Raw genomic sequence first — 27,989 nt, forward strand, 5'->3', positions numbered from 1 at the left:
CCGCTTGTTCGGTTAAACGTCAAGCACGCGCATGCGCAGCCATCTTGACCTGTTTGACATTGAAAGTTCAAATTTCGAGAAATCATAAAGATTTACAGTGTGATTACAGAGAGATTACTGTTTGAGTGCAAATTATCCACGTGAGTTGAGAAAACAGTAGGTACGAGTCAATTTCCCTGTTGATATTCGTCAGCAGCTTCCCTAACCTTCAACACTTGAACGGTCACATTTTCAATGAAAACTTCGCAGTTGTAGGTCCGCAATGACTCTGTCGTCGATCGTCGTACCCACGACGCCCTTTGAGGGCCAAAAACCCGGTACCAGCGGCCTCCGGAAGAAGGTAAAGGTGTTCATGGAGAAGAACTACACCGAGAACTTTATCCAGTGCATTTTGGACGCTTTGGGGGACAAGCTGCAGGGCTCCACCCTGATCGTGGGCGGGGACGGCAGGTACTTCTCCAAACAAGCCATCAACATAATTATCAGGATCGCGGCGGCGAATGGGGTGAGTAAAGGAGTTTTTTTGGTCGAGGGTGTGTTAACAGTAGATTTGAAGGTGGCCAAATTGATAATCGGGCAAAGGGGCATCTTGTCGACCCCCGCCGTCTCGTCTCTAATCCGCACGCATAAAGTCCTAGGTGGGATCGTGCTGACCGCGTCGCACAACCCCGGCGGCATCAGGAACGATTTCGGCATCAAATTCAACATAGACAACGGGGGCCCGGCGCCGGACAGTTTCACCGACGCCGTATACGACCTCACGCGACAGATTAAACAATACAAATTCACGCCGGATCTGGACTGCGATTTTGCTCAAACCGGCGTGCAAACTTTCCAAGTGGACGGACGAGACTTCGTCGTGGAGGTGATCGACTCGTCGGAGAACTACGTCACTCTCATGAAACAAATCTTCGACTTCGAGAAACTGAGGGAGCTGATCAAGGGCACCGCGAACAGGCCCCCGTTCCAGGTTTTGATCGACTCGATGAACGGAGGTAGGTCGACATAACCTCACTTTGTCACGCCCGACTTAATGTTTCACGCCCAGTCACCGGTGTGTACGTGACGAGAATCTTCGTCGAGGAGCTGGGGGCCAACCCCGACACCAACGTGCGTCGCATCATCCCGCTCGACAATTTCGGAGAGATCCACCCCGACCCTAACCTCACTTATGCCAAAGATCTGGTCGACAAGGTGAAGGCCGACGCCACGTACGATCTCGGGGCCGCTTTCGACGGCGACGGGGTAATTCAGCACGCTCGATGGATCGGTGTGAAAATATTTAATTTTGAATGATGCAGGATCGGAACATGATAATCGGGAAGAGGGCGTTTTTCGTCACCCCCAGTGACAGTCTAGCCGTCATCGCCAACAACCTCGAGTGCATTCCGTACTTCAAGTCCAATGGGGTGCACGGCTTCGCCAGGTCGATGCCGACGGGGGCGGCCGTCGACAGGGTGGCGGCGAAGCTGGGCAAGGAGATGTTCGAGGTCCCGACCGGGTGGAAGTACTTCGGGAATCTGATGGACGCGGGGCGGTTGTCGCTCTGCGGGGAGGAGAGTTTCGGGTGAGTGCCGGAAACGACGCAAATTGACATTTGACACGTGCCAGATAATTTCAATGATCCGTTTGATCGATCGGGTTTCGGGGTGATGTAAAAATAGATTGATTGGGAATTTTTTTTCATTGCTCGTCGTAGTTTATTTATATTGTTTCGTTAATGACCGACTTCTGAAGTGCGTTCACGGATGACGTTCGAATTTTTTGCGTGACGCAAGTCACGTTTCGGGATTTTTTTCGTTATGGATTTTGTTTAACACTATTTGCGCAATCGTTACGCAATGTTGGTCAATTATTTCTGCCCGGAAGAAAGAGGTACAGTGGCGTACAAAAGTAGACAGACAAATCGTCATTGAAATTTAAATGATGTTGGCGATGTACAGTCGGCTCAATGTCTAGTGTCAAAGTGTTCAGGAGCGTACAAGGGCAAAAGTTTATGATTGATTGAGAATATTTTTTGTTACTTCGGTTAAGTTACGTCATCATTAATCGAAAGAGAATTTTTTTGTAAAAAAAAAACTTCATAGAAAAAGTTTTGCAAATTTTCAGTACCAGAAAGTTTCGAAGTGTACACACCATGTACAAAGTGATCAAAAAGAAAACAAATCATAGTAGTAGGTGTTGGAAATTGTCGGTCATGTCGTAGCGAAATTCAATACAAATAAGCGTTCAATGCATGGGCGTAGACAGTTTGTGGTCTCAAACGCTACTTTATAATAAATCATATAATTTTAGACGTTGGAATTATAATTTTACATTTTATTATTATAGAATATGTAATTTATCAGCTTTATTGCTAAACGCGACGCCACTGGTACGCAGATTTTTCGCGAAAATGTCAAAGAAACGTCAACGATGTGCTGTTGTTAACATAGAAAACAACTTTTCGATTTCTGCAAAGCTTACAGACGTTTCTTCATTTGAATTTAAACGATTTTGTCGGTGTACACTCGGCTCAGCTTCTAGTGTCAAATTATTCGGGAGTGTATAGAGCCAACGGTTTATGTTCGTTTAGGTTTTTTTTTTACTTCGGTTGAATTATGAGATCATTAATCTAAGGAATTTAGTGATTAGATAGGATTTAGATATGGTGATCCAATAATTCGACGGATAACTTGTAAATGTGATTATAAAAGAGGTTATCTGGGGAATGACGAACTGATAAGCAATGGATTAGCAATTAACTCCGCGTTAACAGATATGGATAGCGAAAGCGCTTTTATTGCAAATACTTTTTTGCAATGTTTTTGAAGTTGTGGTGGATTTTTTTCAACAAAAATTATAGTCATTCAAGATTTGTTGTATATTTATAAAATATTGGCTGCTGATCTTGATTTGAATTTAATTTTTAAAAGATAACTTGCAGGACTTCCGATTTCTTTGTTGTGGAATTTAATCACGCTGTCAAAGTGTGTCAAATATCTGAAATCTCTCCCGAGTGTTTGCTAGAAAATCTATTGTTTTCGTTATTATTCAGCCACCTTTCAAAGTGGTTTTTTTATTTAATCTTAATTAGGAAAACTCTTCAACTGTTAGTGAAGACTCGATCAAAATTTGTTCAGTAATTTTTTAGTTAGAAGCGGACAAAGGATACAAACATACGTACATAACAGTGTTGCTTTTTATAGTACTTTAAGATGAGGAAATTGTCGTATTTCTCGCTCAAAATTCCAAGTTTTCATTTAAATCTAGTTAAGGAAATATTTTTTTGTGCAACCGTACGCGAAACAATCACTTGGCGTACCTAATACAGGCCGCGAAATCCAATTTCGCGGCCGTCGCTTTTAACGACGGCCGTTAAAGTAAATGCCATTTTAATATTTGATACACCCTCGAGATTGTCTTACTCGGCCGCAATTTTTCTCTCGGTACGTTAAAGAACGATTTCGCGGCCTTGATATACTATTTAGCGTGTTAATTCTAAAATAAACAGTAATTTCAATAAACCTTCACTGCAACATATTTAGTTAGCTATTTTATTCTTATTCTCATTTAAAGATACCAAATATGTACCAGTTCAGATGCAGAAATAAACAACACATTTTGGAATTTTCAATGTCAGATCAGTATTTGGTTACAAGACCGTTCGATTTAATTATCCCATTGCACCCGACCAGTTTTTTTTATTTCGTATTGGGTGTGGCGCCTCGGGAAAAAAATCGACATGGGACCGCGGTGCCCTCGTGGCGTGGCGTTAACTGACGGTGCGAAAATGATTGTTTTTGCTGGCGCCGTGACGAGCATTATTCTTGTTTGTGTAATCAATTTTTGCATCGTACTGTACTAACAAGTTTTGTCCAAAGAATTTCGATGCGACTCAAGTCAGCACTGCGATTTGGCTGGTCTAGTGTAAGTCATGCATTATCTCCGATTCATTTTTCTCTTTTGTGTGTTTAATTCTTCTCTTTTTTATTATTCTTACTCGAGAGAAATACAAACAATGTTGAGTAAATATTGAGCAAAAAAATTAAAGTAAGTACTCGTGCACCGGATGGCATCACAGATATAATTGAAGGTTACAGTTAATAAATACTTGATAATTATAGAGTTAAAAAAATCAAGGACATCTAACAACGTCTACGGTTTGAGTAGAGATTATTGTTATGAATATTTTATTATTTTATTTGGGTTTAATTAATTCACCACTTAGTTAATTCGTCTGGTGGTGTTATTGGCGATTTAAGCCTTATCCAGAAAAAATACAAAGAGAAATGTAAAGCTCGATATGATCTGTAAATATTGTATGCACGAGATTCTGATTATTTATGCACATGCACAGTAAAAAAAAATGTGTAATGAATTATTTTTAGTGACAAAAATAAACAAACAAATGATTTCTCAGAGACGGTGACTCGTTACTTTACGTAAGCACTGCAAAAAAAAAATTGTTATTAAGTTGTAATAATTGTTAAGTACATTTTGGAACCTGTAAACACGCCTTTGTGAAGACTTTTGTGCAAGCAATTCATTAATGTTTTGATTTACAGAGATTTCCATAACGCACTGTATGCTATATACAATGTGATCAAAAAGAAAACAAATCAGAGCAGCCGTTGTAAATTATTATCGGTCATGTCGTAGCTCAATTCTATGGAAATAAGTGTTCGATGCATGGGCGTAGACAATTTGTGACGTAATTGTGTACAACACGTTATGAAAGTCTTTTTTTCACTCATTTACTTGATTAACTCGGGCTACGCCCTCGTTAATGAAACTGCAAATTCATGAAAAAAAGTATGACTTTCATAACTACATAGTTCCACAAGTAACTATTTTTTGCATATCTGTTAGGAAAGTTGACTTTTTTTTAACGAAAAATCGTAATGAAAGTATCTAGTACTTTTTAAAAATCATTTTATTCAATTCATTGTCAAAGAGTACCTACTATGTATTTCTGTTTTTTTTTTTTTGTTTTTTTTTAAATTTGGATAAATCCTTTTAGGTCAAATTTCTCAATTTACAACAATATGCAAAAAAATGTGTACAATAGGTTATGAAAGTCGCTTTTTTTCACTCATTTGCCTGATTAACTCGGGCGACGTCCTCGTTTATCAAACTGCAAATTCATGAAAAAAAGTATGACTTTCATAACTAGTTGTACAATATATTGTTACCATTGAAGATAATGTATTAATTAATTAATAATAATTTTTCGAGGTAGGCAACCAATAAAACGATTGCATAGCAAGTATAATTATGCGTATGACTCGAACTAAGACAAACGTTTCGATAAAACAAAAGATGAAGTAGCACTCTTGATTTATTTTCTTTTTGATCACTCCGTACATGTTGGCGTAGAATTCATAATTTTAATTTTGGTTTCTTCGAAAATGACCCAAACTTGATTGATAAATCGGACGCTTTATGTAATGCATTTCAGATAATTTATATTAAATTAGCAAATCCCAAGAATGCATCATTTTTTGTGTTCCGTTATACTGTTAAAAAAATTTGAAAAAACACCTTTCTAAATAAAGTACAAAAAGAACATAGGTTTCTTTAAGTTGGGTTCGTTTCCGACAAAACATTATGTGGATTAGTAAAGTGACATTTCTTAACCAACGAAACTACGTAATTTCTTTATTGGCCAATTACAAGAGTGTCATCAATATCAATAAAAGCAATCAAACTATTTTTATTGCGGACTAATTACATATGGTTGGGTCACCGATTTTTCCAAAGTAAAAATAGCGGTGAAGAAACGTGGAATTAACAATGCAAGTTACAATTTCATTTAAGCGACGTTTGCATTTTCCCGTTGAAAATTCTGCTAAAATCTATCGCGAATTGAAAGTCAACATGACGGAACTCGTCCCCACACGATCGACAGTTCTGCGTAAATCAAAACGAAGTACGAATCATTTTCGATAATTAGTTTTTCTTTTCAAGGACCGGCTCGGACCACATCAGAGAAAAGGACGGGATTTGGGCGGTACTGGCGTGGCTGTCGATCATCGCCCACAAGAACATGAGCATCGAGGACATCCTGACGGAGCACTGGAAGACTTACGGTCGAAACTACTTCACCAGGTACGACTACGAAGAGTGCGACAGCAACGACGCCGGCAAGATGATGGCGCACCTCGAGGAGACCATCGCCGACCCGAAGTTCGTCGGCAAAGAGTACAGCGCAGGGGGTAAAACGTACAAAGTGAAACAGGCCGACAATTTCTCGTACGTCGACCCCATCGACAAAAGCGTCACGAAGAACCAAGTAAGTGACGGGATCACGTCGGATTGTCTCAATTTAGCGCGTTCTGATCTAGGGAATTCGAATTCTGTTCGAGGACGGATCTAGGGTGATCTACAGATTGTCAGGGACTGGCAGCACTGGCGCTACCATACGTCTCTACGCCGACAGTTACGAAAAGAGCAACGTCACGTCGGACGCACAAGTGAGTATAACAGAGCTGTGGCGATCCAGGATTGAAATCGTTTTGTCCAGGACATGCTGAAACCGGTCGTGGAGGTCGGTCTGGAGCTGTCCCGCCTGAAGGAGTTCACCGGTCGCGACGAACCCACCGTAATCACATAGAAAAAGTGCGTCGTGGTAGGTCATCGAGTAGAATTGTTGTGGCATTTATTGTGATCATTCGTATATTTTTTGATTGTCTTCTTACATTTTTATTTGTACAAATTATATAATTGGAAATAAATTAGGGTAAATCGAAGCCCAACAGATCTTCCAGGGTGTACCCGAACAGTCTGAAGTCGTGCTCGTACATCTTGTACAGTTCTCTGATGTCCTTCATCGACAGCTGCTGGAAGTACGTCCTGAGCCTGTACGACGTGTTGGCCGGTTTGCTGTACGGAAACGCGACGGAGGGCGCTCCGATCATGTCCAGCAGCGCTCTGGCGTCCTCCGCCAGGGTCTCGTACCGCCCTATGAAACTGTAGTTGAGCGAGCACGGGTGGCACAGGTCGTACACCGGCGCCCAGTGCTCGTTGTCGCCGGCGCCGCCGTCCAAAATGTACAAGACGAACTCCCTGAAGGTGACGTTGACGCCGGTCTGGAGGTCGCTGTCGGTGGCGTTCGCTCTGTACTTCTTGATGATGCTCTTGCCGTACCTGAGCTGCAACAGTTTCCGACGTCGCGTTTTCCAAAACACCAGAGCGACAATACTCACTTGAAAGTATTTCGTGTACGTGTTTTCGAATTTGTTGCGGTACGCAGAGAGCAGTCGTTCGAACGGGTGTCGGACCATGACGAAGGTCGTGTAGTGGTCGAGGCAGTGGCGGATGTCGCCGTCTTCGAGCTGGGAGAGGCGCAGGGTGGAGATGTCGGCGTGCGCGAGCGACCCGGGGATGTCCACCAGGTTCGAGCTGGAGGACAGGCCCGTCAGCACCATCAGGATGCGCTTCCAGTTGGTGCAGGCCACCTGCGAACGGAAGAGGCGGAGGTTAGTTGCAAAACGGGTTGCTGGCAATTTCGGCGGAACCATTTTTGTCATCGATAAAAAAAAAGAGGAGAACTGACGAAATTATATAAAAATAAAATGAAAAAACGAAATAATTTCACATTAGTAACTTTTTAACTATTGGGTTGGTAGCACTTTCCGCGCCGATTACTAGATTATTAAAATTTAAAACGTCGGTTCATTGTTGATCCATAAGTTTTTTCTGTTTCTGCTATAATTTTGTCAAAATGGGCGACTTCGACGAAAGTATTTTGATGCCACCTAAAATTAAAGAATCAAATTCGATACTGCTGATTCGTAAACGATTAATAATGATTAAACGCTCATTTTGTTAAGCGTCATTTAATACCAACCTTACAAAACAATTTGCCTTGGTTTTTGACATGGTTACGAAATCTTTTGTTTGTCACCAAAAACCACACAGTTTCCAACCTAACCAAATTATGGCAACCTAGTAACGAATATCCCTAAATCCTAGGATTCTGGTTGACAAATCTACAGTCGCGAGCAATAAATTCTGGTCGTCAACGTCAATTCTTTGACACAATGGAAAGTACTCTAATGTGAAACACGCATAACTTCTAATAAATAATAGTAGTTTATTTAACGAGTTCGTGTGTAATTTGGGCTTTTTTTGCCATGAATTAGCTTGACGTGACCTTTTGACAAGTTGTCAAATTTATCAAAATCCGTTCACATAGGAGAAAATTCTCAAATTCTGACATTGTCGAACAAAAAATACGATTTGTCTTGTCTTGTCAACTTTTTTTGAAATCTCAGAATACTTAATATAAAACTTTGACAATTTTTTTTTTTTTTGATTGACGTTTTATTGCCATTGGCCCTAATTAAGCAGATAAAAATTTTAATTTGTGACAGTAGCGGGAAATTTCAAAATGACCTTGATGACCAAAATTTAATGCTCGCGACTGTACATAAGAAAAACTATTGGACAATTTATATTTCTCGCCTACTTTGATTTTTTTTTTAATCTGATACGTTTTTGATTTGACAATTTGTCTGTGAATCTTTGAATATGTGGTAACGTATGTTCAAAAAATTCGCAGTCACATGACCTGGTACATATTTGGATTATTTCCATGTCGCAGCTTTGTCAGTTGTCAAACAGGCAGCGATTATTTATTTGGCGGAAAAACATTTTGCTTACATCTAGGATTTTGCTGTTGTTTTCTTTTACTGCAAGACGATGCTTTTTTGAATTAATGATTCAATAAGTAAAAAAACGACTTGTTTGTAAAAAGGAGATAAAAGCGTGGCGTGCTCGGCCACGAGTTTTTCTAACGCTCGTTACGATTTCATTTAGATCAAATAAACTCGGAGAACGCATTTGCTGTACGAATTTACCAATGATATCTGCAGCTGGTCCATATTAGTTTTGCTGGGTTTAAAATAGAACAATGAAAAAGAGTCGTTTGCAATTTAATCGGTTCTACAATATGGAAATAAAGTTTCTGAAAACGTGCGGCATAGCTTCAACATACTAACCGAGAAGACGTTTTTATCTAAATTGCAACAAACATGAAGTTGTGTGTGGCAAATCTTATCATTTTCTTCGTTCCCATTTCAAAAATAGCTCTCATAAATATTTTCTGTTCTCGAGTGAAAATCATTGTTGTAATAAATTTTACGTAAATCTCAAAATCGACAGATGACAGTTTATTAAGCTACGCGGCACATTTACAGAAATTGTTTTTCACAGCCGCCTCTTCAAGTTCGTTTTTTCTCAAATAAATTACTACATCATTTTTTGTTGATTAATTTCTTTATTATCCATTACAATTGAATTTTCAAGAAAAAATGATAATGTTCATTTCCCATATTAGAATTACAACACCGTATATTTAAAAAAAAGTTCTGGTCAAGGGTGGCTCTGAAAAACAAAATAATCGAAAACGTGTGTCGCAGCTTTGATCATCTTAGAAGAGTCAACGGTTTGACTTGAACAGTTTATAATAATTAAAAATGCCCGCACCCACACCTGGTACCCACGGTGCGTAACCTTATTATTTTCTTTCTCCTAAAAGGAGATGTATTGGTGGTTCTTGTTTCACAACGGTGTTGTAACGGTTATTTCGTATTTCGTCCTTCTTTCTGATATTTAAAAATCTTTTCGATTTGTATCGTTTGCGAAACACTCTTCCGCACCACTGAATTACCATTTCATTTGAAGAAAATGTCTTCCCTTTCGAGTACTTTGAGTTGTGGAAATAAACACCGTTCACGTTGTTTTGGCATAATGGGAGGCCATGATTTATTTTCTTAACGTTGGACACACTGTTTAATTTCCGTCACTAGTGTCAGATATGCGGACCTATTAAAATGAACATAACATGTTGCTGAATTTCCCGCGATGTAGGAGTATTCTTCTTAAAACTGACAACAATGCACTAGACATTGATGCTATTTATAACCTCAAACTTAGAAAAACATAGCTATACTACCAAATTAAATGCAAAATTTCCATGGCCTCCCATTATGCCAACAACGTGAATACATTTCAGATGATAACTCGAAGGTCTCAAATCTGGCGAATATGAATGAGGGATGCTCGATTAATTCAAAACTTTGTTAGTTATTTTTTTACAACGAAAACGTATGACACTTATTTACGAGCAGGTACTACTATCGACTAGCAAAAAAAACTGGTGCAGTATGTTACTATAGACACTTCCAAGTCACATTTTTGATTGAGTTTTGGAAGTGTCTAAAGCAACACCATGTACCAGTTTTTTTGCTAGTCGATCGTACGTTATCTTGCAAGAAACTTTTTTGGGATATTTCTTCTGTCACAGTTTCACCATAGCCTGTCATAATTATTCCATCTTTTTTTTTGGGTAGAGTGTTTTTGTTATTTTGTTTGTGGATCCGATGCGATCCAAAAAATTCTTCCTTAAAATGGTTATAAAGCAACACTCTCAGTTGTTTTCGGCGTTGAAGCATTAAGGAAGCCACTTGACAGATACTTTTTTCATCATATGCACAGAATCCATATTTTCTGAAAATGGGTCTCCCAACAAGGTGTTCATCTATGACCTCCGCTCTTGCTTTCTCGAAATCCGCAAGTCAAGTTTTGAAAATGGAGTGGGAAGGACATTGATCCTTCAATGTATTCAAAAAATCTGAATAAATTTGCCTCCGGACAATTCTCTATTACCGACATTTTGTATCGAAATTAAAATTTTTGTCTGTCATGTCTTTAAAAATTCACAGTGAGTGAACTGTTTACTACCAAACATTAACTATTCTTTTCTCCACTAAATTAACGGACTACCTTAACATTTCAAGATAACTTTTGGCACATACTTTTCAAAACTGAGTTCCACAGCTTAACACTAATCTCAATAATTAAAAGAAATGATAAAATTCTCATTCAAAATAGTTATTTGTACAACTATGTAGTTATGAAAGTCATACTTTTTTTCACGAATTTGCAGACTGATTAACGAGTTAATCAAGCAAATGAGTGAAAAAAAGAGACTTTTATAATGTGTTGTACACACTATTATTTTGCATATCGATGTACGTTAAGAAATTTTGTCCAAAAGTATTTATGAAAAATTACAAAAAAAAAATAGGCATGCTTCCACTACTTCCACTACGATTTTTCGTGTAAAAAAGTGGTACTTTCACTACAATTTTGCGTGTAAAAAAGTGCCACTTTCAATACGATATGCAAAAGAAAGACTTTTTAACTCTAAATAACGAATGTTTCCCCCTCTACTGGGAATTACAAGCTTCTTTTCACCGACGATGCATGGTTTCTGACTAACGAGAAAATCTTGCGTGGTACTCTCTTTCTCTTTGACCATCATCTTCATATGTATTCTTTTACAATTTTTTTTTTTTTAAATACATCTTCACCTTCTCTTTTCGTGCTCGCGAAATCACGCAAACCATTTCTTTTACTTTCGTCAAGTAAATTAAGGACACTTGCTAGACTTACAAGCAACGATAAAAAAAAATCTACCAAGATTTTTTTTCTCCAAAAATCTAATCACTTCCTTTTTATCACAAAGCAAATCTTTGACTGGTAACATTTTTGTCAGTTAGTATACAGGGTGAATCAAAACGACTGCACCAACTACTTCTAATCGTATAAAGTAGAGCGAGAGGAACGTGAAAAAAATAATACAAATATTCTCCTGATGCTTTTTTGTTTTTCTTTATTTTTCCAAATTTTTAATTTTTTTTGTTGACATATACACATGATTAATTGACTTAAGATTTATTCAAAAGTTGTGTAACAAAAATTTTGAATTTCGGTTTTTAAAAAAACAAATGGACCAAAAGAAAAATAATTTCATTATTGCAATTGAATGAATACTTTGTCTAATATGATTGGAACAAAAAAAAAAAATTTTCAAGAACATTTTTGATTAAAATTTTCTAACTTTAACACGCTGTAACTTTTAATTGAAACTGGGAAAAAAATTCAATTTTTTTTTACGTTCTCACTGTATTCTCTACAACTGCTAGTAGTTGGTGCTTTCGTTTTGAAACACCCTGTATTAAATAATTACTACAACATGGACTGTGCAGCGCTGAGCATATCTTTCAATCCGTCCTTGTACCAAACACAATAACAGAACCATAATAAATATTACATTCATCAGGGTACATACTTGAAAGAATTAACCTTTACACAATAGAGTTCAACACGATGTTAGGAAAAATGTATTGTAAAAAGTCTACAGCACATGATCATGGCCAATTCGTAAATTGACCCACACGACCGCAAACTGTCAGATTTCTGGTGGAAAAAAAAAATCTGAAGCCCCACCGCAACAATTTACATCTGTCAAAACAAGTTCGTGGCGATTATTCGTTACCTTTGATCTGTACTCGTACTGGTTGACTGATCCTGGACAATGTTCGTGTTCGCTAAACGAGTACATGGCAAATATTCGTTCAGGAATACGAATATACAGGGTGTAATCGAAATACACGGAATAATTTTAACCACGAGCTACTAGGCTTCATGTAGAAATCGGAAAAAATATTTAAAAAATTCTATGTCAAAAAATAAAATGACGTAATTTCCTAGGTAAAATTTCGGCACATTTAAAAAGTACACCCTGTATATCATATTTTATAAAATACTGACGTACTTTTTATAAAATATGATATACAAGGGTGTATTTTTGATTTTAACATCTGTTATCCGTGCACATGGGCGACTCGTCTTACACCATAGTAGCACCGGTTAAATATTTCGTCATTTCGCTTTTTTATAGGGATAATTTAGTTATTAAATAATTCGTGTAATTATTTATAAATAAATTGTGAGAAAAAAGCCACTTCACCCGTTTCTTCAACATAAAGACGCGATTTTCGGCCACTTCGAGATAAAATATACAGGGTGTGTCAGAATTTCACCGAAAAACCTTCAGGGCTGATTCTATGATCAATAATAAGCATAAAACTCTCAATACATATGGGGTCAAAAACGCTTAGTTTGCGAGATAATCGACTAAAAAGTTTTACCACCAACACAAAAGCAATCGGATGGAATTTATTAATGAAACGTACAAAAACAAAAAGAAGCTATGTACAATTTACAAAAATTGCCAAAATTTCGCCTCCCCTGTTCAAAGCACAGATGATGTTATAAAATCCAATGGATTCAGATCATATTTGTTTTTATGTTTTTTGTTGATTATCTCGCAAAGTAAGCGTTTTTGACCCCACATGTATTAAGAATTGTATGCTTATTTTTGATCATAGAATTAGCCCTGGAATTCTGACACACCCTGTATATTAATGAGACAAATAAGATACATAGTCCGATGCAGAAAAGTTTAAGGTTCACGTGACTAAAGGACATATTTGTACAATGTTTTGATAGTGATATCTTATGTCCATTAGAATAAAGGAAAATTTCAGCATCTATTTATTTACTGTTAAGGACTTGGTATTGACTGAACAATTAATTAATTAATTAACTGTATTGAAAACAACTTAACCTAACAAACTAGAAGTGTGCAATCCAAAAACTCTACATTTCTAACAACACGGTTACAAAATTTTACTCACTACAGCCGAACACTCCACTCACCTTCGGTACGTAGCAGTAGAGCAGCTTGTGCTTGTGGTCCACGAGCACGTGGTCGAGCTGGTCGTAGTCGACCCCTTTGCCGGTCATGCCGTACCTGTCGCACCCCGCCGTCAACTGTTCCTGCCTGGTGACCTGCTCCAACCAGGGGTACCGTCCGTGCACCACCAACACCAACAACTGTCCGAAGATGAGTCTGTCGACCGAGACCATCCCCGTCCTAACATGTCTCGGCCTTGCCGCGCAACTTCTTCCCGAAACGTATCTCCGACTTGTTGACCACACCGTAAGCGCTGACCAACTCCCCGTCCTTGCCCATCGGCTTGCCCCAATGGAGGAGGTCGTACGTCCGCCAGACGTACCGCCACGATATCTTCGTCTTGCTGCGGAGGCGCTGCTGTCGCAGGGTGAAGTTGCGCTGGATGGCGCGCTTCAGATCGCGGACCGTCGTTCCCGACTGGGGGATCTGCAAGTTCGTCGTTAATTTAGAAGCGACATTTGGGAGCGGCTCGCGCCGGGAAAATCAACATCACCCGATCGTTTTTTATTAAATCAACGACAATAACTTGCAACATTCTTTGTTGACTTGTTGATCGTAAAAGTCGACAAGCACGAGGATGACTAATCTGACCTCCAACATCTTGCATTCGATGATATCCATCATCACAACAACAAACAAGATAAGCCACCTTTCGATTAATCGTACGATTTGGAAGTTGTAAGCGTTACCGCGAAATTATTCAACGTACTACTTCCTTGATCTAACATATTTTCACGTTCTGGGTAAAAACGTGATCGTCTTGAACACACACCAGAGTGTGACGAAATAAAACGAATACGGGGGCAAGTCGTGAGCAAACATCGATATACAGGGTGTATCTGAAATACGGGTCTTAATTTTAACACGTAGCAGAGCTTGTTAAATGAAACGTTTTTTCTATTTGAATTTTTTACGAAAAAACGTTACAAATTAAAATTTGGAATAAATTAGCCAACAAAGCGTATACCCGCCGCCAATGAGTCAGGGCGAAAATTTTCTGTTGTTATAGAAACGGAGTTTTGTCAAAAAAAGTTAGGTAATATTGTTTAGAAAAAAATTAAATCAATAAAATTTAAATCTTCAAGGTTAGAAAAAATAGAGACCAGTTAATCACACAAAACAACTCGTTTGGTAAAAATTAGGGGGCAAAAAAATCTTGAAAAAAATGCGAATTTTGCAAAATGTTATAGAGAAAAGTTTCATAAATTGGCGAGTTCTTCCACTGGTTAAAATTAACACACGTATTTCAGATACACCCTGTATATTTTATAATTTTGTTATTGAACAAGTTTAATAGCTACAATAACATATTTCTTATTGGCACAATTAAGATATCGACACGTTTTATTTTTAATTGGGCTCCATAATTTGACGATAACAATAACGCATGCAGGAAAATGAGAATCACGTCAAAAAAAAAAAAAAGAAACGCTGTAACGGTCACTACATGAAACAAGATTGTGGCATTGGGGTAGTTCAAAACCTGCACGTTTTCCAGACTTGACACCGCCAGAAAATTGGTAGAAATCAATTGTGCAGCACTTTGAAGACAGTTGACAGTGCTATTATTGTTACAGATGTTGAAAAATGGATTAATTAGACATAAGTTCCTTTTTTTTTTGTTTTGTTAGGACCGTGGTAGTTTTCACTTATGCGAAACGAGGGCAAATGTCCATTAGTCGCACTTGCCGACAGACCTAAGACAGCCCTCTGCGTTTCCCATGGGTGTTAGAAACAGTTGACATATGTTTTATGGTTAGTGTGTAAATTTGCTGGGACTGATATGACCGTTGTGGTCTTTTGCGGGTGCATGTGGTTTGTGTATTTGGTGTGGGCGTTGGGTGAGTGAGGTGATAGATGGATGCCAGATGTAAGAAAGGGGATGTATAAATGCGATTTTAGTTAGTTTTTAGACACTCTTGTTTTGACCTAAGATCTGGTAACTTGTACTGATTTGCAAGAGTCCTTAATATAGTGAATTATTAAGAGGTCTGAGTTTGTTTTTTGAATCCTGACAAATTGAGTGTTGATTATAACAATTAATTTTTATTATCAGAAGTGGGATACTCAGGTATGTGTGATTCTGCCTGAGTGAACTCTGAGGTATAGTGAAGTCTGTAGGGTTGTGTGAAGTGATTTCGCGACCTGAGTGGTGCGTATACGATTACAGTGGGGTAATCGGCACAGTTTAATTGTGGTGGTTGTGTGAAGTGATTTCACAACCATATTTTCTTGTGTGGGGTCGCGTGAAGTGATTTCGCGTCCCGAGTTGTGGGCGAAGTAGTTTGTTACTGAGTCGGGTAAGTCGAGTGCGAGTTGTGCGTACGAATTTTTTTGAATCATCATGTCGAGAAGAAATTACGAGTCCGATAGTGATGATGATCAGCCCCTTATTCAGCGGATGGAACGACTAGATTCTCCGAATGGAGAACCTGAACGTCGTGCCGGAGGACAAGGTGTTGCAGGAACAGAGATTGGAGCAATGCTGAACACGATGAATCAGCTGATGCAACAAAATGCTCAAATGTTGCAAATGATAACGAACAGAAGTGAGAGTAATTCCAGAAGAGACAGCAGTGAAGAAACGAGGGTACGGCATACTCAATATCAAATCATGCCGGATTTGACAAAGTCTATTGGGTACTATAAAGGAGAAGCCGAGATCGAAGACGGTACGGGATGGTTAGATCAAATTATCTCCATGGCGGAGTTACATTTGTGGCCAGAGGAGTTTAGGCTGGAAACAGCAAGAAGTCACCTGGTGGGTGCAGCTAAAAATTGGTATGTTGCTCATCGCGGAGACATTAAGACTTGGGACGACTTTGTGACCAAGTTTAGTAAGACTTTCGGTGTAAGTGCGAGTTTAACGGACTGTTGGCGCGCAATGGAAAAACGGCAGCAGAAAAATGGCGAGTCAGTGAGTGCGTACTTCCATGAAAAGTACAAGTTGTGCAAAAAGTTAAATTTCTCATTTTCTGAAACGAAAGAGCAAATTATTACGGGACTGGCAAATAGAAATATTGTGCAAGGACTTTTTGCGAAGTTTCATGTGGATAGTGACGATTTGTTGCATGACATTATGGATTTTGAAAGACTATGTAGTGCCGGTGACCGAGACAGACGTGATCGCGAGCGTGAACGTGGTGTGCAAAATCGATCCGAAAATCCCGGGAACCCAAAGCATGAGACGAACCCGTCGCCATCGCCGTCGTCTCAACTCCAGTCGACAAAGATATGTTTTCGTTGCAAAGAAGTGGGCCACTTTGCAAATTCGTGTCCGTCAAGACCACAGATTACGTGTTTTACGTGTAACCAGCCGGGGCATAAATCACCAGAGTGTCCCCAAAGAAGGCAACCACTTGTGATACAGCATGTGTATAGCACCAGTGACACCAGTGACACCAACTTGAAATATTACAAAGATGCTGTTGTCAATGGTGAAGTCGTGAAGAGTTACCTTGATCTTGGCAGTACGGTGTGTGTCATGAGGGACGACTTGGTGCCAAAACTTAATTTGATGTGCGATTGGTCCGATAAGCGTCAAATAGTCGGGTACGGTGGTGCGGTCACTACGACCCTGGGTACAACTAATGTGCATCTCGAGATAGATGGGGTTGGTGCTGACGTTAATTTTTATGTGGTACCTAGGGAGACGCAAAAGATCCCTTTACTTGTTGGTCATCCGTTCACCGAACAGCCACACATAAGGATAATTAAAACGAAAGATGAAATCAGAGTAGAAAAGGACACAACAGCGACCGTGAATTCTACTCCAGAGAAGGTGGTCTTATGGGCCAAGGACGCTTCGGTAATCCCTGAGAATTTTTTAGGCCATGTGGTCCTAAGAACAAATAAGATCAACACCGACCCATGTGGAGAAGGCAGGGTGCGTCAAATTGTTAGTCTGGACTGTGGTCTGGTTTCGAGGTGTGTTGTGAAGGCCGATGAAATTGATGAAGCCGTACTTCCGAAGTTAAATATAAGTGGAAAGGACGTAACTGTGAAGGAAGATAGTAAAATGGCACGTGGCGAGACTTGTGTCGACGGTACTTTATGCAGAAAAGTGAATACGGTTCCGGTCATCGTTAGTGAAGTGGACAATGGTTGTCGGATTCATCGCGAAGAGGAAGAGGTTCTCATTCGACGGGTGGTACCGCCTCAAGTTCCTGGTCAACTACGACAAGCGAAGACTTCGATTGAGCAGCATCAAAGACGGAATCGGCGACGTCCCCGTCGTCCTAGACGGCAACAAGGTAGACCAGGTCGAGGACAGGATGGTGGTCTCTCTGGGGGAGGGCCAGTGGCGCAACAAAGTGTTCGGTCTCATAAAACAATCTGTCTTGTGGATCGTGTTTAAGATTGTAAACTGTTTGTAGGATGTAATTGTATAGGTTAGTTATATGAGAGTTCTTTCTTTTAGTCATGTTTTAAGTTAGGTAAGTTGTTGTGTTACCGACCTAGGATAATTAATTCATAGAGTCGTTGATATTGGGTGTTAGGTTTAGAGAATAACTTGTATTTGGTATAGAATATTGAATGTACTATGTCTATTGCGTGTGTGTTGTGTAGTGTGGATGGTCCTTTGTTCTCGAGGACGAGAACTGGTCAGGAAAGGCCGAATGTTACAGATGTTGAAAAATGGATTAATTAGACATAAGTTCCTTTTTTTTTTGTTTTGTTAGGACCGTGGTAGTTTTCACTTATGCGAAACGAGGGCAAATGTCCATTAGTCGCACTTGCCGACAGACCTAAGACAGCCCTCTGCGTTTCCCATGGGTGTTAGAAACAGTTGACATATGTTTTATGGTTAGTGTGTAAATTTGCTGGGACTGATATGACCGTTGTGGTCTTTTGCGGGTGCATGTGGTTTGTGTATTTGGTGTGGGCGTTGGGTGAGTGAGGTGATAGATGGATGCCAGATGTAAGAAAGGGGATGTATAAATGCGATTTTAGTTAGTTTTTAGACACTCTTGTTTTGACCTAAGATCTGGTAACTTGTACTGATTTGCAAGAGTCCTTAATATAGTGAATTATTAAGAGGTCTGAGTTTGTTTTTTGAATCCTGACAAATTGAGTGTTGATTATAACATTATCATTAAGCATCAATGACCAACGAGCTTTTACAAAGTTTCTACGACTTTTCGATGTGTCTACAACAATTGGTAACGAAGTACTTCTCCGAAAACGACAAAAAATCGGGTGGATATACAGGGTGAGTCGGGAGGAATGGCCGAAACTTCATGAGTGCATGCATACGTGGAAATAATGTAAAATAAACTCATATCCGATTTTCATTTGTTTTCAAGTTATAGCGTAATAATAAATAATCAAAATTGCAAACATAAGGATAAGAACATATGAGTTTATTTTATATTATATTCCTCCCGACTCACCCCGTATACATATACGGGCAATGCAGCAGTGGAAACAAAAAGTGGAAAGGAAAGAAAAAGAGGAAGAGGAGAAAAAGAGAAAAACAAAAAGGAAATACCTTTCGATGTGTCTACACCGAAAACAAGAGAAAATCGGGTGGTTACATACAGATAAGGACAATGCAGCAGTGGAAAGCAAAGAAAAAGAGGAGAAAAACAAGAATGAAAGAAAAAGAGGAAGAAAAGAAAACAAGTTATCTTAATGGTTGTAAGGATTTTTTCCAGACAAATTATAATCCTGAAACCAAGCTCGCACTGGGTCCTTTACAGATTACGAAAATGCATCTGAAGAATTTACGAATGTCATTTAAGCATTTCCGAAGTTTGGATTTCTCTTTAGATGAATTCGCGAAGAGACCAAGGATAATTTTTGTTTTAAGAAGATGAGAAGCACCACGGTGGTTCTAGTTCTGCTAATGGTCACGGATTCAGATGAAACTGTTTTCTACTGATCGGTACCAGGATAAACGACTACGAATTCGAACTTGTTGGCTCAATTTTGAGAAAAAGCGTTCCAAAATGGTTTCAACAGAATAAGTTCCGTCTACCAACCAACGATGATGGTTGACCACACGAAGCAGAACAGTCATTACAAGAAAATTTATGGAATCATCTTCCTTTTTCACCTGATCTGAGTCTTTCAGATTTTAATTGGTTTGGTTCCCTCGAGTGTAACGTCAAAAATTTAATAATTTTAATACAGGGGCTAAAAGTTTTTCAAAAAACGTTGTGGAACCACTAAATTTTATGAAAAAATGGGTTAAAGAAAATCATACTATACTTTTTTGTTGTCATTTAATTCAAAATTAAGTCACTTTGACATGAACCTCAATCTTAACCTCAATTTAGATCACAAATGGCTTTCACCAACCTGGAAAAAACCCATATGGTTTTGATCCATGGCCCATAGATATTCAAAGCTAGCACGACAAATTTACGGTGAAAGGTTTCCTCAAAAGATACTTCCCAATGCACGAACATTTATAAACGTTGTGCAGCATCTTCGCGATTTCGGGCGTTTCGAAAAAAAGCACGATCTTAGCCGCCAACGAGAAGATCGCATTTTAGTTCCAGAAGAAATCCTTCACGAAATTAAAAACCAACTACGAGCAAGTACTCGGCGGCGTCTTGCAAATCCCCTGGGAGTTTCCCAGTTTGTAGTTTGGCTGCGGGTTCAAAACGCCACTCGGGAAATTCGTCAAAACAGAGGCATTGTGAATCTATTTTGGTTTTCTTGGGCACGTCGTGCTGAAGCTTGCATTGTAAACGATGGCAGGCATTTTGAGCAACTTCTTTCATGTCTCATTTATGCTTTTACTCGTAATATGTACAGTCTTTTTACTTTGTTGTTTTCGGAATAAGTTGCACGCACTATTTTATCATCACTCGACAAATTTTATCAAACATTCATGACGAAACTTAAAAAAAATTAACGATAAAAAACCAAACATAACCTCGAATGACAAAAAAAAAGTATTTACAGTTAGGGACACGGAATTTCGGGCATCATTTTTCTGTCACTTCAAAAACTTGCGATGTAAATCACTCTTTACTGTCAACGTGACATTCAAAACTCAAATTTTGAAATTTATTTTCTGTTCACGTCACTCGAATGTAAATCAAAAACGGTAAAATTGAGGTTAATAAAGTAATGCCTATTTTTTGACAGTATATTGGCAGTGTGCCCGAAATTCCGTGTCTCGAACTGTACGTCAAAACTACCTGCCAAATTTGAAAATTTTCAGCGGTTCCCAAACAAACTGATTCCTTTGATTCTCTTGTAAACCAATTAACATTTGTATAAGGCAAGTTGGGTTATTTTGCCTTTTTTAACATGCATTACCTCAGTTAAAATATCTGCACAACTTTCAAAATCAGACTATAGAAAATTTATATAGTCTGATTTTCAAAGTTGTGCAGATAATTTAACCTCAAATGAATTTAATTCATTTGAGATATGTATTTGATATTTGCCACACTTCGACAGCGACAAGAAAAAAATTTGCACTATAAGATTAGTTCCTCAGTTGGTCGTCGGCGCTGACGAAATTTCCAGTTTCAGAGGTTAGAATATATCTTAAACTTGCCTCTCACTCCTGGCATTTTTTCTTACACTAGCTACAACACTTTACAAAAATTTATTGTACATTCTGAAGATTTTGACAGATGTCAACGGTCAAACAAAGAACTAACTTATACATTTATACCGATATGTTTACCTTAACTTGGACAAAGCCGAAAATCTTCTCTGTGTATAATTTCAATGTAAAACAGTTTTGCCAACGTGTTTGCAATAAAGGTAAAAGTCTTGCTTGGGTATTAATCCTTTCGGAAAGCCAAAATGTTCACAATCCCATTAGAAATTTCTGTTTTAATTAACCGTCAAGGGTTACTACATATTACATATTATTTTACAGATGGCGTAGTTTACAAATAAAAAAATTGGCAACTTACATGGCGGACACAAAAATATTACAAACGTCAGTGTCGAAACAGTATGTAAACTCTTCGTCTTATTGCACTTCCATGTTTAATTTTTTTAAATTTGCGTTCGATTAACTTTAATTTCTTTTTTAAGGCCACACACATTCCAGTACACCACTATCAATATCTCTCAACGACATTATCATTTAAATTGCAAGGATTTATTTACGCCACGAATTTATTAGAAAACCTGTTAGAACGTTTCTCTTTTAAAATAAAAGTTTTTAAAACTCACCGACGACACACCACTGATAAAAACAAAATAATCATAATAAACACGATTTCGAAGACGAAATTTTCCGATAACCGCCTAGGTCACCTCTTCGTTCCGACATACAAATTACTTCTGTGATTAGTCTTATTAAAAGAATGTTAATGGGTTATCCGCAAACTGATAAAGAACACCATCATTTGTTTGACAAATGACTTAAAATAAAATTGTTTATGCTGTTTCAATCATGTTTTTTTAATCGATTTGTTTCAATAACTCGTTCAAAATAATAATAAAAATGTGATCATGAGTTTTTTTTTTTTTTAATAAAAATATTGTTAATTTTTGACTTGTCTCTGAACCAAAATCGTCATGTAAAACACCTGTACTTACAGTAACATTCAAAATGACACACTCGTTGGTAATAAAAATCGTACATTATAAAAAAAAGTTAGTTAATATGTTAAACATGTGACCAAAGTTCTAATGAATATGTTAAAAATATGTAATAAATAGTCAAGGTTGGACGACAAAAAAAATTAGGCACATCAGAGAAAAATGTTGAATGTGTAATTCTAATTATGTTGTAAATCAGGTTGGGCGAGTCGAAAACAACTTAGCAAACAATCAAGCCAACAACAAAGACCCGGCGGAATATTAACAGAAAACGTTCAAAAATAGAAACGGAAAATATTTTCTGTTCAATAAAGGAAACTACGTGACCTCACACTCCGGTGGTAATTCTTCCGTACCAAAATACATCGATATCCGGTAGGTACGCTTAAATTAATCACCGAACGGATTTATTGGCACGCGCCCCAACAAAACACCAAATTGCCGATCAAACGCTTGACCAATGACCAAATTAAAAACGACAGATAGGTAATTCTTATTTAATGAGAAGTTAACGAACCGTACATCAATGCTCACTCAACCTTGAACCCCATCAGATCGATTAAACGATCGATGTAGAACGATCGGTACGACACATTTTTTTTTCACACAAAAATTTCACAACACACGACTGTGTACACTGCCGTCCCGTCGTCAAAGAACCGGATTCGGATTGGAGACTTTGATGTTTTTGGAGGCTCAGCAGAAAACACAAACACGCACATCAAAGCGGTTTATGATGAACTGAGTTTTTGCTTCGGTGAGGTAATATAATGGTTTTATACTTGAACTGTGCTCTCGCTTTTGTTGCTCTTATCGGACTTGCGTTCCTCGCACGATTGTGACATAATAACGCTAAAAACGATGCCACAACACGTGGACGGAAAAGTGAAATTTGAATTCACGTTCGAAGGAAGGAAACTGAGACTGAGACGAGTGCGCAGAACGAGTTGAATGTGCTGCTCCTGTTTCACGAGCCGAAAGAATGTAATAAATGAATGTACGAGGACCACAAGGAGCGTTTCAATCCACAATGACTTTATGTATTTTTTTTACTGATTGCTTCTCTCCCCAACCTTAGGAGATAGATTCTTTGGTTTTATATTATCGCTGTGATATCCTCTTAACTACCCCATTTCGGCCAACTGAAATCCTTGAAAAGAGATCACGTAAATAAAACAAAAAGAAAATCATTATGGTGTCGAACCGCTTCTGTTTTCTACACACTATACATCTTGAGGCATGCCTCCAATAAAATAAATTGGGGGCAAATCGTGAGATCGAGCTGGCTACGGAATGATGTCAACCTTAGCTTCTTCCAAGAACTGTGTTGCAGCTCTTGCCGTATGAGAGCCCGCATTATAGTGTTACAAAATGGGGTTCACCAGTTCTCGAAGATAAGGAACAGCAATAGGCACGTTAGTTATGTAATTTGCGGCGTCCAATTTGCCCGAAATGAAGACCAAAGATGACGCGGTACCATGGCATATTACATCCCACATCACCACTCCCTGCGCTAGGACAATATGACGTTTCTTTCAAACTATAATCATCTGTTTCTTTTACCGAAACACATGCTTTGGGAAAATTTGGATAAAATCGGTTCACAGAAGTGTTACCACTTTGATAAAAATCAATTGTACATAAAAACAAAAATGATGTTCTTCCAGTAGGAAATATAATAATAATCCAATAGAAAACAGTTTCCTCAATACCTGCTAACTAATGCTTGATAATGCTTTGTTGATCGATTCAGTTAAGAATCGTCAAAAACTTGTGGAGAGGACGAAACAGCTTAATTGCAATGTTGTGGTCTTCGAGGAACATTAGGGAATGAAATTGTCATTTGAGGATTCAAAATTGTTCATCAATCTGAAGGAGGTTAGTTGACGCCACGCCACACGGGCACCACAATATTCGACTCAAAAATGAACAGTCAAAGACGGTTGTGAAACTACGCCTATTTTATTACTTTTCTCATTCTTGAGCAACTACTCAAACTTGTAAACAACGAGAAATGCCATGATGACAACTGAAGAAAAATGTGCAACGTCTGCAGTCTAGATGACATCACATATTAATTATGACAATGGTGGGGAAATCAAAACGTGATTACAATTTATTTTGAGCTGCTAAACTTCCACGAACTAGTTACATTATTGAATTCGACAGAAGAAACCGCAAGAGCTTCAGAAAGAGAACAACAAAGTTTCTTTAACTTTCTAATACTCAGATGTAGTTCACCGGCAATTTCGCCGCTCACTCTTTTATATAATAATAACAATAATAACACAGGAAAAAAATTGCAGTTACAATGGCCTATAATGACCACCTTTCCCGCCGCGCTGCGCTGGTTGCAAATTAAAATCGATGGAAAATGGTTCACAAATACAACCGAGTTCACGAGTTTGTCTAAAAATTCTTCAGAACGAATTTCCGTTTATCATTAACACTATTGTAAATATTTTTAAACTTTAATAAACTCACTATGAATCAACTCGATAAACTAATTTTATTTTAGTCACAGGCTGTGAGATCATTTTTTGTTATGGTATGATGAATAAGTACAAAACCCGAAGCGTGTACGGAGCGGTACTTTTTTATGGTCGAAATGTAAACATAATTGTCATGAACTTCTTTTTGCAAGAAAAAAAAAAGATATGTACAATCATTGTTTGGATACAAAAAAAAAAAAATTTTTGGGCGAGATATACATAGTTAGGTTCAATGTGTTCAGACAAAAACCATCTGCACCTACCGGAAAGTTTCCAACACTTCCTCGTAAGAAATGGGTTCAAACTTGATAATTCAGGACATGATTTATTTTTTTAACGTTGGATACACTGTTTGATACGATGTTACTGAATTTCCGGCGATGTCTGAGTATTTTTCTATTGCAAACTCGTAAAACTGACAACAATGCACTAGGCATTGGCGATATTTATAACCTCAAACTTAAAAAAAAAAAACATAACCTATTACAGCAGACAGCTTTACTACCAAATTAAAAGCAAAATTTCCATTATGCCGAAAGAACGCGAATTATCCACAAAAAAAACCATTAGTTGAAAAAGTGTATGAAAAATGTCTCGTTAGTTGAAAGTATGTCCACAACATTCGGTATGTGTAATAGTTATTTACGAACCAAGTGCGGGAAGACGATGTTCCCGCATGAGCGCATTTATTAATGCGCGAATGAACGGAAGATATCTTCACGCAAGTGGTTCGTACAATATTTTTTGTACGAAAATTAAATTAAATGTTTTTGTTTTAATACATTAAACATAAACGAACATAAAACCAAGTAGGCAGTGATCTTTGGTTATTGGAAACAATTGCTTCACTTGATATTTCAATTTTTGCAATAATTTGTGAATTTTGTAGGAACAATTTTCAACGATTATAAATCTTTCCGTAATTTTTTAATGGAGGAAAACCCGGGGAAGTTGTATTTTATGAACTAAATTTTATTATTATCAAGACAGATTTTTTTTTAATGCCTCAAAGGGGCAGTGTTTTTTGCAATTTTTACATTCGAGTCGACCGGGAAGCATTCGTTTCGGAGCGAGTGTTGGATGTTGGAAACGTTGCAAGTACAAAAAATAATTATAGATAGTCTAAATCACAGTTAAGTGGTAAAAAAACCAAGCAGCAGATTATCACCGATCAGATTGTTTTTTGTTTGATTGATAACGTGTCGATTAGATATACAGTGTGCCGCGGAAATCAATGAAGAGTTTAACCATGAGCAACTTTTCTTTACAAAAATTTTTCGAAATCGTTTATTTTCTTTAGCATTAACGAAAATAAATTGCTTTCGCACACAAAAAGTTGTATCTATTAGTCTTTCGTGGCAACACGTGTTTACAAGTTCGATTTAAATCTACTTCTTTTTGGTCAACCACGACAGTGACAGCGAAAGACCGAGGAAGGTCCTGGAAGTGGAAGCAGGATTCTTAGATGCTTAGTAAGAATATAAAAAAATTGGCGCACTTTTGGTTTATTAGAACATAAATGCTGTGGGAGCAGTATTTGAAATCTCTTGAATCCTAAAGGAAGGCTTTTCAGAAAAATTCTCACAATGAGAAGTTATCCAAATTGGTGAACTCTCGTAATAACAAGTCAAAAATCTCTCACTCTTTCCACAGCATTTTGCATATCGATGAAGATATTTTATTATTTGATTAGTCAAGATAAGCTCGAAGGTATGTTTTTCTTAGAACTAAGTATATTCCTTATTGACAGTTTGATAAAAACTAGTTTCTTTCAATTCGATTTAGATGTAACACTAAAAAGTCATGTAACAATCGATAATTAAATGAAAAAAGAATATTTCAAACGAAAGTCAAGCAAAAAAACCTTCGCAGTTTATTGTCTATTTATTTTGTGACCGAACACGACACATTCATGAAATATATTAACAAAAAGACACGCGAAATACATACATAAAGAATAAAAGAGGTCGAGGAATACTTCCTTGACGCACACCAAATTATAAATTTGTGTCTGATTCTTATCATGTTACGTATCTACTCAATTTTCAGTGTTATTCTTTCGTTGCCTCCACAACGTGTACTCAAAATTGAAAATGTTTCCAAAGTTATATGACTGTGTCCCTCACCTACGTAACTGCACAGTTACAATACACAACAAATTTAACTAAGCAATCTGTGACTTACCACGTTGCAAATAAAACCCCCAAAACTGGGTCAGGTTCAGATACCAAAAAATGAACTTTGTACGCTGATTTGTGACCCCCTTCAGATTCATAAATAAAATATCAAATCTTCAATGAAACGGCTTATCTCATCTGATAAGTGTCGATTGCGCTCAAATCGTCACTTAACGCAATCAGTGCAAATCCCAACATCTCGTCAAGTTTAAATCAAACAAACCACCCAAAATCCTCACCCCCAACATGCAACATAACCTCACTTTTTCTACTCACCACCACACTCAACGAGGTCTCGAAATGCCTCAACACCACCACAGTAATCGACTTCCCCTGGGCCACGGCAATCTGCGAGAGCACCTCCTCGGTGGTTACATCCCCCGGCAAGTCCTGCAGGAGCGGATCCGCCGCGATCAACCTCCTCAAGCTGCTCTGCGTGATCTCGCACAAATCCTCGTGGCTCAGACTATCCAGTTCTTGCTCCAAATTCTGCTTCTCTTCGTCCATCCTCACCGAAAATAAACAGACCGTACGATAAATATTTTAATAATTCCAAAACGAACGGTAAACAACGATTTCTCAATTTGACAGAAGTGAGAAGTCACGTGTTTGGTTTGTTTGACAGCGCGCATGCGCACGCAATTAAATTGGTAATTTTTATGCAATAAATCATCAATTTGCCTATAATTAATGGCTTTGATGAGAAAGGGGGCCCGACGTGAGTCGTGTAGCCGTCAGGAGTGGGCCAGGCTGACGGGGGCAGGGGCGTAGCGACATGACAGGATCTCAACCCACGAGGTCTTGACCGGGGGATTATGAATGAAAAGTAAAAAACTTACCAGGTTTTCGGGAAAAAATGGAAACCAGTGGGGCGTAGCAGGTGTATATTAATAGCGCGACCTTCCTTGATTAATTTTGAATGTTTGTGATCTAACGCATGAAAAATTACAAGGAAAGAAGTCGCCCAAGTGGTCAGTCGAAATGATGGGTCGCGCGCATCTACGACCATTAAGTCGGGCGACTGTAAAGTGTAAAGCCACCTGTGACTTGATGCGTTTACCTGTTGGGAGGCGACTGGGGTCATAATACTGGAGTCATAAATTCGAACTCTTCGCAAAAAAAAATAGAATTGAGTCAAAATTTCGCCAAATTTTGGACCAACTCTTCGGGGGGACTTGTAAAACCAGTGGGCAAGTTTTTATGACT

At 38.2% G+C, this 27,989-nt stretch overlaps 2 protein-coding genes across 9 annotated transcripts; one reads left to right on the top strand and one right to left on the bottom strand.

Moving 5' to 3' along the window:
- Positions 1–6,731, top strand: Pgm1 (phosphoglucose mutase 1). 2 transcript variants are annotated; one of them, XM_069043779.1, is made up of 8 exons: positions 1–160; positions 250–505; positions 557–995; positions 1,049–1,245; positions 1,302–1,567; positions 5,950–6,274; positions 6,327–6,455; positions 6,506–6,731. In XM_069043779.1, the coding sequence occupies exons 2-8, from the start codon at positions 263–265 to the stop codon at positions 6,593–6,595; spliced, it is 1,689 nt and encodes a 562-aa protein (XP_068899880.1). In that variant the 5' UTR covers positions 1–160; positions 250–262; the 3' UTR covers positions 6,596–6,731. The 2 variants fall into 2 exon arrangements, with proteins under 2 accessions (XP_068899880.1, XP_068899881.1); XM_069043780.1 differs by having other exon boundaries at positions 32–140.
- On the bottom strand, positions 6,640–27,867 carry LOC138127721 (U11/U12 small nuclear ribonucleoprotein 25 kDa protein-like). Of its 7 annotated transcripts, none has more exons than XM_069043789.1 (4): positions 26,791–26,899; positions 13,555–14,017; positions 7,188–7,439; positions 6,640–7,128 (listed from the first exon to the last, which is right to left on the bottom strand). In XM_069043789.1, the coding sequence occupies exons 2-4, from the start codon at positions 13,762–13,764 to the stop codon at positions 6,685–6,687; spliced, it is 906 nt and encodes a 301-aa protein (XP_068899890.1). In that variant the 5' UTR covers positions 13,765–14,017; positions 26,791–26,899; the 3' UTR covers positions 6,640–6,684. The 7 variants fall into 7 exon arrangements, with proteins under 7 accessions (XP_068899890.1, XP_068899887.1, XP_068899888.1 ...); XM_069043786.1 differs by lacking the exon at positions 26,791–26,899 and adding an exon at positions 22,637–22,922; XM_069043787.1 differs by lacking the exon at positions 26,791–26,899 and adding an exon at positions 22,632–22,922.
- Positions 27,868–27,989: the final 122 nt, after the last annotated feature.

This window comes from Tenebrio molitor, chromosome 4 (genome assembly GCF_963966145.1).
Source record: "Tenebrio molitor chromosome 4, icTenMoli1.1, whole genome shotgun sequence".
NCBI lineage: Eukaryota > Metazoa > Arthropoda > Insecta > Coleoptera > Tenebrionidae > Tenebrio > Tenebrio molitor.